The 15,836-nt window shown below is 42.4% G+C and overlaps 1 protein-coding gene across 4 annotated transcripts in view; it reads right to left on the reverse strand.

Annotated features, from left to right (window-relative positions):
* ZNF595 (zinc finger protein 595) overlaps nt 1–14,061 on the reverse strand; it is a 38,314-nt gene extending 24,253 nt beyond the window's left edge. For 2 of the 4 annotated variants that reach the window (XM_008993741.5, XM_078367770.1), the window contains exons 1-3: nt 13,895–14,061; nt 10,264–10,390; nt 9,663–9,758 (exon numbers count right to left, since the gene is read on the reverse strand). In XM_008993741.5, coding sequence (XP_008991989.1) covers nt 9,663–9,758; nt 10,264–10,390; nt 13,895–13,897 — 226 coding nt within the window. In that variant the 5' untranslated portion in view covers nt 13,898–14,061. The remainder of the gene's footprint in view (nt 1–9,662; nt 9,759–10,263; nt 10,391–13,894) is intronic. The other 2 variants (XM_078367771.1, XM_035294430.3) reach the window with 1 other exon arrangement.
* Between the last annotated feature and the right edge of the window lie 1,775 nt (nt 14,062–15,836).

Below are 15,836 nucleotides of genomic sequence, written 5' to 3' on the forward strand. Positions count from 1 at the left end.
AACCTGTTAGAATGCAAAGCAACTTTTTTTTTCCTTTATTTTAAAAGATCAGGGGATATGTTCAGGTTTCTTATACAGGTAAACTTCTGTCATAAGGTTTGTTGTGCAGATTATTTTGTCATCAAAGTATTGAGCCTAGTTCGCATTATACAACACTGAATTATACAGAACATCCTTTTATACCACATGTAATAAAACTAGAAACCAAAAGCAGAAGCAAAATTGCCAAATCCAGAACTATATGAAACTTAACACATTCTTGAACATACTTTTCTTTTTGTCTGGAGATTTAATATTGTTAAATGACGAAACTACACATAGTGATATTCAAATTCAATGTTATCCTGAAAATAAAAATCACACCTTGTGAAGAAATATTTTTTTACAATTCTCACATTTACATGCAAGTTTAAAGGACCACTGATAGCCCAAACCTTCTTAGAAAACAAGAACAAGTTACAGGCACAACACTTCCTTTTTTTAGGATAAAGATAAATAAATAAGTGTGGTACTTGCAAGGAGACAAATAGATGATGGAACAGAATCCAGAACTGAAAACAAACCATTGTGGATATGCTCCAATGATCTTCAACAATATTGCTATAATCACACAATAAGAAAAATAGTCTCTTCAATAAATGGTGTTGGAACACTCTATATCCACATCAAACAAACTGAGGTTGGATCCTTCCCCTGAGCCATATACAAAAACTACGTTGAATGAGTTAAATATTTAGAGGTAAGAATTATAACTATGCGATATTTAGAAGAAAATACAGGAAGAAAGATTATGACATTGATCTCAGCAATGTTTTCTTGTGCATGAGAAACATTTAAAAACACAAAAAAGTGGGACTACATTAAATTTTATCTCTGCACATTAAAGCAAAGATTTAAAGAGCTCCGTGTAAGAAGGGAAAAACCTACATACATATGTATATATATGACTGATGATATCCAGAATAACTCCAAAAAAAACAACAAAAAGTAACATGATTACAAAAAGTAATAGACAAGAGATGAAAATGTTTCTCCAAAGATGAAATATAGTTATTGAAAAATATTTCTAATCTTTAGAAAAACGTAAAGAAAAACCACAATGAAGTAGTGCATTAATCAGGATGGCCAATATCAAGCAAACAAAAAATAATACATGCTGTCAACAACGTAGAGAAATTAAGAAACTGAAACCCTGTACACTGTTGGTGGGAAAAATGTGATGCAGCTACCTGAAAAATGTATGGAGTTTCCTCCAAAAATTAAAAATGAAGTTATTGTATGACCCAGTAATTCCAATTCTCAGCATCTATTTGAAATATGCAACATATACCTGAAAGAAACATTTGCGCATCTATGTCTACTGCGGTAATACTCACTATATTAGTGTATTCTTGCATTGCTATAAAAAATTCCTGAGACTTGGTAATTTGTTTTTTAAAAGAGATTTAATTGGTTCATGGTTCTATAGGCTGTACAGGAAGCATAGCAGCTTCTGCTTTTGGGGAGGCCTTGAGGCTTCCAGTCATGGCAGAAAGAAAAGGGACAGTGAGCCATCTAACATGGTGGGAGTGGGAGCAAGACAGCATGAGGCGGAAGGTGCCACATGCTTTCGAGAAATGAGATCTCAGGAGAAGTCACTCACTATGGCAAAGACAGTACCAAAGGGGCTGCTGCTAAACTATTCATGAGAAGCCAACCCTATGATCCAACCACCGCCCACTCGCCCACTTCCAACATTAGGGATTGCAATTTGACATGAGATTTGATGGGAACACAGATCCAAATCGTATCATTTACGAAAGCCAAAAAGTGAAAATACTCAAATGTTCTTCACAGATGATTTAAAAAGACGTGGCTTATACATACAACGAAATATTCTTAAGCCTCAAATGAAAATATCGTCAGAGGCTACAATAAGGATAAATCTTAAAGCCATTATTTATTTATTTTTAACAAGTTCATCATTTAATAAGTCTGAATTCATTTTCACCACATGGTACTGTACACGGTCATCTGTTGAAACAGATTTCTTTTTTAACAGATCTTGGTTTAAAAAAGTCAGATACTGTGAGTTCTGTATAAACTGGTTAGATCCTTTGTTTTAACTTATAAGCCTCAACTTCACCGCAGAATAAAGAATGGAGGCCAAAGAAAGCATAATCGGTCACTCATATAGAACAGTATTGTTTCTATAATTTGAAGCTTTCTGAATGGACGGGTTCAGGCCTGATGTAACTGTAAAAAGATTACTTAATGAATAGACTACATGGAAATTGTACAAAATGTTATTATCTTTAGTCATTAGTAGCTTAAACAGTACTATATCACTAATTGCCATTCAAAATCAAAAACGTGTTTTTAAATCCCCAGGAAGGTAGCATGTGTACACAACCATACCACCTTGTACTTAGGGGTGTGTCAACACATAATTCAACAGAAACTCTGGCTTTAGGAAAGAGTCACAAATATTTAAAAGAACGGTTTTAATCATCATTTTAAGTATACGGTAGGAGAAAAGTGTGCTTTAATTAAATATACATCATACCAGCAATGCTGGCAAGGTTGAAAGTTACTCCTAATGTTGACAGCTGTAAAAACTAGTTTGTACATAACAAGACAATGACAGGAAAAAGCAGTCCCTTTGAAACAAAATTCTCAAAAAATGTTCACAGTGGTGCCTATCAACAGTACGCATTTTATGACAAGAACATGTACAGATTCAGAGCACCCTAGGGCTCCCTTTATGTCCTAAAGAAAATGAGCATTTACATGATTATGGGTTGTACTGAATCAAAAACAGATCATTTGTACACTTACCCCTGAGAAGGGATAAACAGTCCTGGGGTGCACAGCTTCAACACCACCATTAAAATTGTTTGTAAAAGGGATAGAGAATTAAAAAACCAAACACTTTTTGGAGTGAAATCATTCATTTGCTGTTATTTATTTATTTTTTTTGAGACGCAGTTTCGCTCTTGTTACTCAGGCTGGAGTGCAATGTTGTGATCTCGGCTCAATGCAACCTCCGCCTCCTGGGTTCAGGCAATTCTCCTGCCTCAGCCGCCGAGAAGCTGGGATTACAGGCACACGCCACCATGCCCAGCTAATTTTCTGTATTTCTTTTTTTTTTAGTAGAGATGGGGTTTCACCATGTTGACTGGGATGGTCTCAGTCTCTTAACCTCGTGATCCACCCGCCTCGGCTTCTCTAAGTGCTGGGATTACAGGCTTGAGCCACTGCGCCCGGCCTCATTTACTGTTATAACCAGCAAATGCCATTCACTAAATCAAAAACGGAAGGAAGGGCCCCCACAAACACAGATCTATCTGAGCAAGCTGACCAGTACACATTAGTCTTAAAAATGAAGGTTTTATACTCTGTGTTACAAGTCCCAACTAGGCAGTGTCAAAATGACATCTGTTTCTTTGCTTGTTTTGTGATCATACCCCTTGGAGGTGTTACAGGTCTCGTGGCATTTGGCTTCTTTTTCTCTGCAGACTTTAAAATCTGAAAAGAACACATTAGTGTTTCGTTCACACTCATCATGGCACCTGCATTGTCAAACTCTCCACAATTGGGTGCAGAAAACAGAGTGACCAACTGCCTCTTTGCAAAAAATTCATATCCATCTTCAACCACCTGATGGGCTCTACATATAAGATCCAAATCGTGCTTATGGAGAAATTTTGCAACCACTTCTGCAGCAAATGTGAAGGACACTCCTCAGTCATTTTTACCCCACCCTAAGACATCTTTATCGGGGTCAGGCCACAAAAGATCACAGAGAAGACCCTGATCTGGTACATCAGTTGGTCGCATAATTCGCCGAATCTGCTCCATAGATTGAAGATCTGGTGATAAACCTCCACGACAGCAGAATATCTTCTCATCCACGATGGCTGCTATAGGTAAATTAAAACAGTCTGTGAAAGTTTTCCATAGTTTAATGTTGTAACTTCTTTTACATGCATCAGAAAATCCATAAATTCTGTTGATGCTGGCACATTCATGGTTCCCTCTGAGAAGAAAAAAATTCTCAGGATATTTGATTTTGTAGGCCAGCAAGAGGCAGACTGTCTCCAATGACTGCTTTCTCCTGTCCACAGAGTCCCCAAGAAACAGGTAGTTGCTTTCTGGCGGGAAACCACCGTACTCAAAAAGTCTCAGCAAATCACAGTATTGACCATGGATGCCACCACGTATTTTGAGTGGTGCTTCAAGTTCTAGTAGGATAGGCTGACTGAGAAAGATCTCATGAGACTTTAAGCACAGTCTCCTGATTTCATTCTCCTGAAGCTGGAGATTCTTACCGGGTTTGGATCCTCTCACTTCCAGCAGCTGTTGGATGATGCTGTCAATGCTGAGTTTATCTAAACCCTCTATCGCCTCCCACCGCCGACCCTCCCTTGCGCCCGGGACTCACACCTCCTTTCCCATGCCACGAGCAGAGGTGGTGATGACAGCGGTGGTGGCAGTGGTGGCAGCCGCGGCGGGTCCCCCCCCAGACGGCCCCGCTCCCTGCTTCCTCCTTCTCTCCCGACTGGAACCACGATGAAGCCATTATTTTAAGCGAACTAAGACACTAACAAAGTGACAATGTACGACTCCATTTATATAAGATATTTTCAGAAGTAAACTTGTAGAAAACAGAAGTAGAAAGGTGCCTGCCTATGGTTAGGGTCGTGAAAGCTCAGTAAGGCCAAAGATCAAATGGGTTATTTGGGGAAAGCAGGCCCAGGTGTCCAACTCAAGAGCCCATAGACATGGCTACAGACAAGGAAATGGTGCGCCAGGCTTGGTCTTACTGAGGATTCTGAAGCAGTTCTGCAAACTCTGTCTAACTCCTCTCAGCTATAATCCAGAAGTGGTCCTTTCTATCAAGAGACCTGCAAGAGAACACACCCAGCCATGGCCCTGGTGGCAGGCCTGCAGATCTTGACCTCAGCTGTGGTCCCTGAAGCAGCCCTGTGACTCAGTTCTAGCCCTCATAGCCACAGTCAATGGCCAGTTGTACACACTGAGGGACCCAGAGAGACCTGTGAAAACTGTTCCCAGGTAGCCAGTAGAAGCCAATCCCATTCATACACATGGTATTTTGCCTGTCATATGCAGACAAACTTCAAAACCTGACCCGACTGCCTGCCATGTAGATTAATGTCCTCAATGATATTTAATCTTTCCAGGGTCCAGAAAGAATCCGTCACTGTCCAAATCTCTGGTGTGGGTAACCCCCATCCTGGGCACCGAGGAAGGAGAGTTAGGCAGATCCCCGGCACAATTAGTGTCTGAAGAATATCTTACTGCTCATTTATTTCCCTTTATATATAATCTCTTCATAGATAATCATATCTCAGTTTATAGTTGGAGGAAGGTCTAGAGCAGACACATTGCAGAGCATGAACTAGGGAAAAACAGCCACACCAGGACAAGAATCACACTGACCCAGGTGGTAGTGTCCCTGCCTGAAAGGGCATATGCTACATGGCAGGTCAGCCCAGGTGGCAGCGTTCAGTATCGTAAAGGTACCCGCTGTATGGCAGGCTTGGAGCAAGAGTCACTCCTCTGTAAAGGGAGTTGTAGTAACTTGTGTCCAGTCTTGTGGAAAGCTGGCCTCAGGCTGGCAATCCCATGCACGCCTGAGGGCTTAAAACCCCTCCAGTATAACAGCACCTAGGTGTCTGTACACCCTGTCAGCTCTTTCGCCACTGTGCTGACTCAAAGCATTCTCCTATAGAAATCCTTAGTAGCAGCCTGCAGGTGGCCGTAGATCCTGTCAGCTCTGTTGCTACTGTGCTCACTCAGAACATCCTCCTATAGAAATTCTTAGAAGTAGCCTGCCCTTAGATAAGAGATTTTGCACCCTGCACCCTCCTTACTGCACACTGCCCACCTCCTTAGGGGTGGACCCCTTGCTGCACATTTACCACCTCCTTATCTAGGTGGCCTAACGCCTGTCGCGCACATGACTGCATGGACCCTGACATTACCCTTAGGACAATCTCACTCACTACCCTTCCCCCCGACGTGTACCTAATAAATACAGATGCGCCTGGACACTTGGGGCCTCACCTGTCTCTGCTTGTAAATACTGCTGGCCCCCACTGAGCCCAGCTGCTCCTATCCAGTCCTGTGGTGTCCTGTCTCCTTATTTCTTGGATCCAGTACCTCAGCACAGTGACAGGAGACACCCCACAACCCTAGTAGTGCTGGACCCTACGTGTGCTAACACAACCATGCAGCACCCTTGTAACCCAGCTACGACCCTTCTCAGCAACCCCAGCGGTAATCCCATCAGCCTGGGGACCCAACAAAAGGAAATCTTCACGGCTGGGCACGGTGGCTGGCACCTGTAATCCCAGCACTATGGGAGGCCAGGATGGGGGGATCACGAGGTCAGGAGTTTGAGACTTGCCTGATCAACAATGGTGAAACCCTGTCTCTACTAAAGATACAAAAATTAGCTGGGCATGGTGGCGCACGCCTGTAATCCCAGCTACTCAGGAGGCTGAGGCAGGAGAATCGCTAGAATCCGGGAGGTGGAGGTTGCAGTGAGCCAAGATTGTGTCACTGCACTCCAGCCTGGGCGATAGTGACTCTATCTCAAAACAAAACAAAAGGAGATCTTTACCTGCCAAAAGTAGTTTATAGAAACTGTAAGAGTTGTTAGATCCTTCAAATGTACAGACGTGGGGCTGTTTCAGGAACCACAACTGAGGCCAAGATCTGCAAGCATGCCTCCAGGGCCACAGCTTCTAACTTAACATATTACTGAAAGTTTGTATCAGAACAATTAGGCAAGGAAAATAACAAAGCTCTCCAGTTTGGAATAAAAGTAAAAATGTTACTGTTTGTAGTTAATAGGATCATGGATATGAGTAAAACAACAAAAACTGAACTAATAAATGCATTCATTAAGGTATCAGGATAAATAATCAACATACTAGTACTTGTGGGATTTTTTGTTTGAGAGGGTCTCACTCTGCTACCCAGGCTCATCTCAAACTCCTGTGTTCAAGTGATTGACCTTCCTTGGCCTCTAGCCTCTGAAAATGCAGGGATTACAGAAATGAGGCACTGCACGTGACTGTACATACAAATATATGTTGTATTTCCAGACAGTAACAACAAAGTTCCTAAAAAAAGAGAGAAAGTTTCCAATTGCAATAGTATAAAAATAAGAAACTTAATAAAAATAAATATAAAGGGGTCGAGCATGATGGTTGATGCCTGTAATCCCAGCACACTGGGATGCTGAGGTGGGCGGATTACTTGAGGCCAGGAGTTCCAAACCAGCCTGGCCAATATGGTAAAACCCCATCTCCACTAAAAATACAAAAATTTAGCTGGGCATGGTGGCACAGGCCTGTAATCCCAGCTACTCAGGAGGCTGAGGCAGGAGAATCGCTTGAATCTGGGAGGCGGAGGTTGCAGTGAGTTGAGATTGCAGCACTGCACTCCAGCCTGGGTGACAGAGCAAGACTCTGTCTCAAAAAATACATAAATAAAATAAATGTAAAGGATGAGATAAAAATGTATACACTAAATACAGTAAGATATGGATGACAGAAATTGAAGTAGATACAAATAAATGAAAACACATTCCATCAGGATAACTAATATTGTCAAGGAGTATTATCCAAAGTGATCTATAGATTCAGTGTGATCCCCATCAAAATTTTTGTGGCATTTTTCAGTAATAGAAAACACATTTGTAAAATTTAAGAGTAATCTTAAATAAAATAACCTGAGCAATCTTGAGAAAGAACAAAGCTGGGGGCATCTACTTTCTAATTTCAAACTTTATTTAAAGGTTATAGTATTCAAGAATATGGTATGTGCATTAAAAACAGATATAAAAACCAATGGAACAGAGATACACATATGTTTCCTACAACAGTAAACCATAAGCGTTCTTACTACCAAAAAAAAAAAAAAGGTTATCTATGTGAGGTAATAGATGTGTTAATCAACTTGACAATACTGTTTCAAAATGTATATGCATATTAAATCATTACACTGTACAAATTAAATATACAGCTTTATAATTTTTATTCGTCAGAAAAATCCATATCACACAGACACACATGTATGATAAGTCCTCACTTAATATTCAAAGTAGGTTCTTGAAAACTGCATCTTTAAATGAAACAATGTAGCTATATGCCATTCAAACATAACTTGTTTTTATCAATTAAACCCTGGTAAAATTAGTTTTCTTAAACAATATGTTGTTTTACATACATTTTCCAAGAACCTATCAACAATGTTAAGTGAGAATTTCATATACACATATGACTCATACAGATGTGCATATGTGTGACACATATTTCTACATATAGATTATTGCTCAATGACGGAATCCTAGTAGGCTTCCTGCTAAATAAGACAAATTATAAGATAATAGTTATTAAGAAATAAGGTAACTAGTACTTAACATACACTTAGGAATGTTCGAAGCTGGTTAATGACATAGTGCATTTAAGAAATCTAGACGGTGGGCCAGACACAGTGGCTCATGCCTGTAATCCTAGCACTTTGGGAGGCTACGGCGGGCAGACCACTTGAGGTCAGGGGCTCAAAACCAGCCTGGCCAACACAATGAAACCCTATCTCTAATAAACATACAAAAAAAATTAGCTGGGTGTAGTGGTGGGTTCCTGTCATCCCAGCTACTCGGGAGGCTGAAGCAGGAGAAGACAGAGGATGCAGGAAGCCAAGGTCATGCCACTGCACTCCAGCCTGGGCAACAGAGTGAGGCTCCATCCTCCTGCCCCCACACCCAAAAAGAAAGAAATCTAGAAGGTGAGTAGATACTTTAAACCAATCCTTTGAGTGTGAGAACATTTTTGCTTATCCGTGGTGATGGATATCACAAAAATTATTCACAAACCTATTTCTTTTTTCCTAGCTCATCAGTGGTAATTATTCTTTGTGTATTTAATAATTTTAAGTGTCTTCCAAGATAAATCTTCTTCCAATGTGGCTCAGGGAAGCCAAAGTTTGGAAACCTGTGCTTTAAACTGCATTATAATTTGAAATTCTGAATATATAGAGTTTAAATTACAAATCTCAGTTTGTTCTAAATGACATTTTGAAGTCAAATAACCTTTCTTCATATTTGAAAAACCGCTGATTTTTGTGATGAAACTGCTGCATATGAATTTTTGTAGAATTGTATTTGCGACCTCTACAGGATTAAAAATCACTAAGCAGAAAAGATCCAACACCTGACCTTGGTGTTCCTGGGATTTCTAAACCAAATCCCATTATGTCTACTACTCACCTTATACATTTTAGGCATGATGCAAAAACAGTAGCTCAAAAAACCACCTTAACATAGAGCTCCTGATTAACACAAATATTCTACTGTCTCTAAAAGCAATGCAACAGCAGTCTGATTATGCAGCCCCTTATTGAGAAAGTGGACATTGGCTCTCCCTATAAACTTGAAGGGAGATCACTGAAGAAAAAATGGAAATTTTTATAAGATTTAAGAACATGGGACAGAAGATGACTCCACTTGTGAATAAAGAAAAAATGCAGCCTTTTCAGAAATTATTTTCATTGGCGTAGAGCTTCCCAAACTACATGTTAAGGCCGGGCTTTCTTCTTGACCTTTGGCCTCCTTGCCTGTGTCCTCTCCTTCATTCACTCTCACCTACCTGGGAGTTTGGCTGCTGTCTCATGTATCTTCAAATTGTAGGGCTCTTTTCTTTGCTCCAGATAGGTAACCAGGTCTGGGTTAGAGATCACAACACCTGATTTAAAAAAAAAAAAAAAAAGTTCACATGACTATTGCTGGGGGATACTCCATTTACCAACCTATTAGTATGTTAAGTAGAATAGAGAAATTATACAAGATTCTAGAGAGTCCAAAAATTGTTTCCTGACAGAATCTTTAGAATATTTAAATATTTTAAACCTACGGGTTATAAGTTCCACTACCCAGTACTACTGAGTCAAAAATAAGTGGGGCAAATTGGATTTTAAGATATAAAAAACAATATTTTACGTCATTTAATTTCTAGAATTACTACTGTCCTATAGTGAAGGACACAAATAAACTCAAGAAAACAGAAGGTTTATGTAATGATGAAACATCCTAAATATTTTTTTTACACCAGCAAACTCCCAATTTTTTCTTGCAGAAAGGAATTGAAATTAAATTCATGCCAAGCAGAAGCTCCCAAGAGACATTCTACAAAGAAATAAAATGAAAACTTTGAGGAAGTATTAGGAATTATGTATTAAAGTTATCCTCACCCAGGGAGACCAGGTTTCTGTAATTCTCCAACATCACATCTCTATATAAATTCTGCTGGGCAGGATCCAGACATTTCCATTCTTCTGAGGAGAATTCTATGGCCACATCCCTGAATGTTAAGAGTTCCTGAAAACACATATTTATCAAGTGACAGAGTTCTTAATTTGACTACAAGTGAAAGAAGAGAACTAGTTCTGACTTACGGGACTGACAAGAATTATCTGATAAAATAACTTTTAACACAATAATGTTCTCTAAAGTATTCTATAACTCTGAGGAAAAACGAGGGCATGCCAGCAATTTTTGTTGCTGCAATGGAAATATGGGCTATCCTGACCCGTCCCTACCGAAACCAAGCAGAGCAGTCCCTGTGACCTCCTGGAACAAAGGGTGAATTCATGTCTCATTAAAGTACCTGGAAGCCCTCATGCTTGACCCAGCCCTCGCTGTAGTATCACACGAGAAACTTAATTCGGATGTGGTATCTCTTGTCCCCGATCAACTAATCTGAGGTAGTAGGGGGAAGGACAAAAGTACTCTACTCCAGTAACACAAGAAGGCATAGTTGGGATTATGGACTTGGATATTTAGTGGTCTTGACTTCCCACTGCTAAGGTGCTTGTTTACACTTACAGATTCTGCCATGGGGCTGTGTTCACACCAGAAGCCTCTTACACAGCTGCAGCAGGTCTGGAAAACTCAAAGGGTTCCACTCTGAAAGTGGTGCTTAGGATATCTATGTTGATCTCTCATGACACAGAAATGTTTTCTGTGACATTTCTGTACGTCTTCAACCCAAAGTGTGGCCCTGTCTTGTGAATCTTAGGCAGAGGCCAGCTTTTATGTGTAGATTCTAGGTGAGATCAATGTGTGCTGCAATCCCAGAATATAAAGTTGCCCTGAATGTACACTCTAATTAGAAGCAGTTACAAGCATATTTTTAAAGGCAAAAAGGAAGTCAGAGAGTAGACTGATAGAAAGCTGGCCGGGTGCAGTGGCTTATCCCTGTATCCCAGCACTTTGTGAGGACAAGGCAGGCAGATCACCTGAGGTCGGGAGTTCTAGCCCAGTCTAACCAACATGAATAAACTCCGTCTCCACGAAAGAGACAAAATTAGCTGGACATGGTGGTGCATGTCTGTAACCCCAGCTACTCAGGAGCCTGAGGCAGGAGAATCACTTGAACCCGGGAGGCAGAGGTTGCAGTGAGCCAAGATCATGCCATTGCACTCCAGCCTGGGCCATAACAGCAAAACGCCATCTCAAAAAAAAGTTGTCAGAAATTCTTACTGGTTAGTGATTAGCCATATATGTTAAGCTACAGAGTGTGGGTTATAGTGTCCAGTGCGGCATTATTAGGTTAATTTATAGCCACTTGTGGCAATAACAAGGAATTTCAAGACAAATAGTTCAATGAGGTGAACAATATATGGGTGCGGTCTCATCTTAATACATCTGAGTCTCATAAATTTAAAAACTTGTATTTCTCAGATAAAAGTTCTTTTATCAAGTCCCAGAACATAAATTCAGAATTTGGAACTGCCCATTTAGATCTTGGAGGGCTGGTGAGTATGTACATTTGTGGACATTTGGGCAAGGGGAGGTGGGAGGGAGCAGAAATTCCCATGTTTAATCAATACATATGTGTGATTATGGTAAGGTTTACGGGCCCCAAATCTCTGAAATCAGTGTCAGAACTGAAGACGCCAGGAGCACTGAAGGAGGTTAAATAACTGCTGTCCTGAAAATTATTTTTGTAGAAATTTAGTCTAAGTGCTCTACAAAGGACTGTAGATTCCAAAGAGAGAGACCATTCTGTTTGCAGATTTGGGAAGCACTTTGCTGCACTTTGTGCACAATTGTGGGTTGTGACTGAAATCTTGAGGAAGAACGTTTTCTCAATGGCACTTTGTGTATAACATCTGGTTATTCTGGTCAGTATGTGGAAAATACAACTAAAAGCAAAATCATCTGCAATTCTAAAAGAGTCTCCACAATAACAGAACTGCAAGAAAATGTTTTGTTGTATAATTAAACAAAAATGTGATGTGTGTCGTAGGCAATCTATTAAGAGACTGCAAACACAGAAAGTCACCATAATTAGTTCTCAAGCAGAAGCCTTGAAAGCACCATTTTTGTCAGACATAGTTTATTATAATTTCACCTTGTAGTTTGGGAAGTCATCTGGGTTTTCTAGTTTTTTTTCTAATATTCAAAAACAAGATACAGATTTGCAACGTGGAGCTAGGTACCTGCTGAAGGCAGCCTCCCAGTCTCCTACAGAAACTGTGAAATAGAGTGTATATTCTTGCTATTTACATTTCAAACAATAGTTCCTAGGACCTAGATAAAGACGATTTTGAGTCAAAAAAGACAAACGTTTACGTGATAAAAATGATTCAAAAATATTTCAAAGCAGAGAAAATATTTAAATACAAAAGTTCTCAAACTAAATGCTTTAAGAAAACGGAAAAGAGCAAAAATTCCTCCCTCATTCCAAAGAGAAAGCATTAAACCTCTTCTAATTTGTACTTGCCCCTGCAACAGCCAGGCCTAAAGGCATGGTCTTGAACTCACTAACATCTGAATTCTCATAGGCACCTAAAGGATGGACATGAGCACACTGTGTGCACGGAAAAGAGGATTTGTGGGAAGGAAAAAGCAGAAGAAAGGAGCTACCGTCATGGGTGGGAGCAGGACAGGACTGACTGAAGCACTGGTATGTGCTACAGGTACAGACCCAGTCAGGGCTACGCTGATTCCTGTGTCCATAAAGGCAGAAGAGATTAGGATCAGGTGGTCCAGAAGCCTAGGTTGCTGAAGAAAACAGGTTCCTGCTACATATTCAGTGTCTGGGGTTGAGATGAGCCAGGAGTCTTCTGCGAACTGCGTGTGTTTTTGTCAAAAGGCTAGGAGCAAATCTGCCATGTGCACAATTCTTGAGAATAGAAACCTGTCCTGGGAGGAGTGTAGCCATGCACATTCCCAGCAGGCGCACTCAGAATTGGGTTAGCATTGGGTGGGGGCTGGCGGCAGGGTGCGGAGCGCCGGGCGCACCCCCGGCGGGGTCTAAGAGACGCCCCCCAGGAACAGCCACGCGGGGGAGACGCCCGGGGCGAGGGAGCTGCGGGGAAAGGGGGCGGCGGGCGATCCGCTTCGCCTCCCCACACCCCTCACAAGAGCCTTTCCTTCAAGACCCGCTGGCAGCCCCCAGAGCGCGAGCCACGGCCGGGGCCGCCCCGTGCACGAGTCCCCGTTTGCTCACGGGAACCCCACGTTTTCACGGAGCCTCCATCTAATCCGAACAGGGTCAAGTAGGGACGGGACCCCGGACCACAGCGCCGCCCACGCGGGCACCGCCCACGCGGGCACCGCGGAGCTCCTCAGCTCGCAGCCCGGGGAAGGTGCGGGGCTGCGGGCGCAGAGCTGACAACAAGGGCTGCAGGCTGGGCCAGAGCCGCCGTGCGGGGACCGTCGGGAGCCCGGGTCCCTCCGCGGAGGGGACTGAGGACCGACGGCTGAGCGGCGGCCGCGGGGACTCGGCTCCCAGACTCCGTCCCGCCGCCGCCATTTCCCGCCGGTTCCGATGAGGCCTCCCCAGCCTCGGGACGCCCTGCCCCGCACACTCACCATTTCTGGGCTTCGGGGTGTCGCGGAGTCTTAGCTACGAATCACCCGAGACCCGCATGTCACAGAGCGACGGAGGCCGAGGCTGCGGCTGAATCACCTGGGCCTCCGGGAGCGGAAGACGCGAGGCGGTGAACACCTAACCCGCGCCCCAGCAGGAGCCAGAGGAGGCTTTGCCAGATCCCGGAAGCCGCCCCTTTCTCTCTGGCTGCGTGCATGATTGGGCAGTTGTCACTCCAGCACTCCGATTGGATAGGACTTAATCCCCGCCCTCAGGCCTTGAGTGACAGAAGTTGCAACCATACACTCCACTGAACGAGGCACGAGTGTCAGGCTCGGGCCTCCAGGCACCTTCAGGCAGGGCTTTCTCTCCGTGCTTGGCCTGATGCAGCCCAGGCATCATTTTTAACCTTGTGGTGTGTAAGGTCCACTTATAAAGTGCATGCAAGCATGCACACAGACGTACTTACACAGACACGCGCGTGCATACACAGACATGCACGCACACACACGCCGCACGCGCACACACATGGATGCACAGGCACACACTTTTTCACAAATGGAAATAATATAATGACAATTATTTTAATATTTTAGATTTCATATCCTCTCTGGCCGCTTGTCTTTTGAGTAGGACACCTGAGATTTGAAGAGGGAAGCAATCCTCTAAAAAATAAAATGTTAGCTAATTTGTGAATTTTCCATTTTTATTATCCATGTCAAAAATTTTAAAAAGTGAAATTCTAATAATTTTTAACCCATTGTATCAAAAAAATTGTTTTAACATGTGATCAATATGTAATTAGTAACAAAGTATTTTTTGACCTAAATCTCTTCTAAACTCACTGTGTATTTTATGTTTGCAGCACATTTTACTTAAAACCAGCCATATTCCAGGTACCCAGTAGCTGCATATGTCAGGTGGCTGTCACACTGAGTGCTGCCATAAGGGCTCTGATCTCAGGGAGGTGAGGGTCTGAACATCTCTTTTCTGCTGGAAGTGAGGGAACAGCCTCTCTCTACCAACTTTTCTCCTTAGGCTTCACTGTGGGATGGGACAGTGCCCCTAAAGAGAGCAGTGGCTGCAAGCTGAGAGTATCCACGTGAAGACCACGGTTTCCCAGTTGCTGTTTGGTGGAGGTGTGGTGGTCTCCTCAGTTCAGCCAGGTCTGGACTCTTGCGCCATGACCAAAAAGAGTGGAGCACACTGATGCCAGACAGTGAGTAAGGCAAAGTGGATTTATTAAGCAAAAGGAAAGCTCTTAGCAGCAAGAGGGGACTTGAAAACAGGTTGCCAGAAATGAGGCTGAGTTCTAGGTCTTTTGTGTGGCAAGAATGGTTCTGCCCAAATGGGAGGTCTAAAGTTCCCCATTAAGGGTGTTGCATCTGCACATGCCTGGGGTTGGCCACAGCGACTCGATTGGGTTACTTCCCATGAGTTCCTAAGTGAAACTTACAGGAGGGGAGCTAAAACTGCTATGCTAATGTCATGTTAATGACTTTATAATGAGCCAGGTCAAGTTAAGGACATTTAGGTTGATTTATTGCCCCTGTGCCCAAGCTGGGACAGTCCCTTAGGAGCAACATCCTGGCACAAGAGGAAGTTCTTAACCACATTTCTTAAGTGGTATGTGGTTCTATAAGCCACAACATGCCTCTACTTCAAAAAGACTAGCCACCGAGTCCGTGATGGAAATACAAGAATTGTGATAGAATCCAATCACCTAATTTGTTGATTGGAGAGGATTTCATTTCTGTAGGTACCATCGATTTTCTCACTTCTCCCCATTTATTGCACAGGTCCTGTCTTTTGTCCTGCAGCCCTTTCACCAAATCATAACCCAGGAGAATGGTGAAGGCACAGAGAGTGATAAGCTGCTTCACAACAATCTTCACTAAAGAACAAAATGCAACAACTTTCTATGAGTTACAACTGTCTATTTTA

The sequence above is a fragment of the Callithrix jacchus genome, chromosome 3 (genome assembly GCF_049354715.1).
Source record: "Callithrix jacchus isolate 240 chromosome 3, calJac240_pri, whole genome shotgun sequence".
Lineage (NCBI taxonomy): Eukaryota > Metazoa > Chordata > Mammalia > Primates > Cebidae > Callithrix > Callithrix jacchus.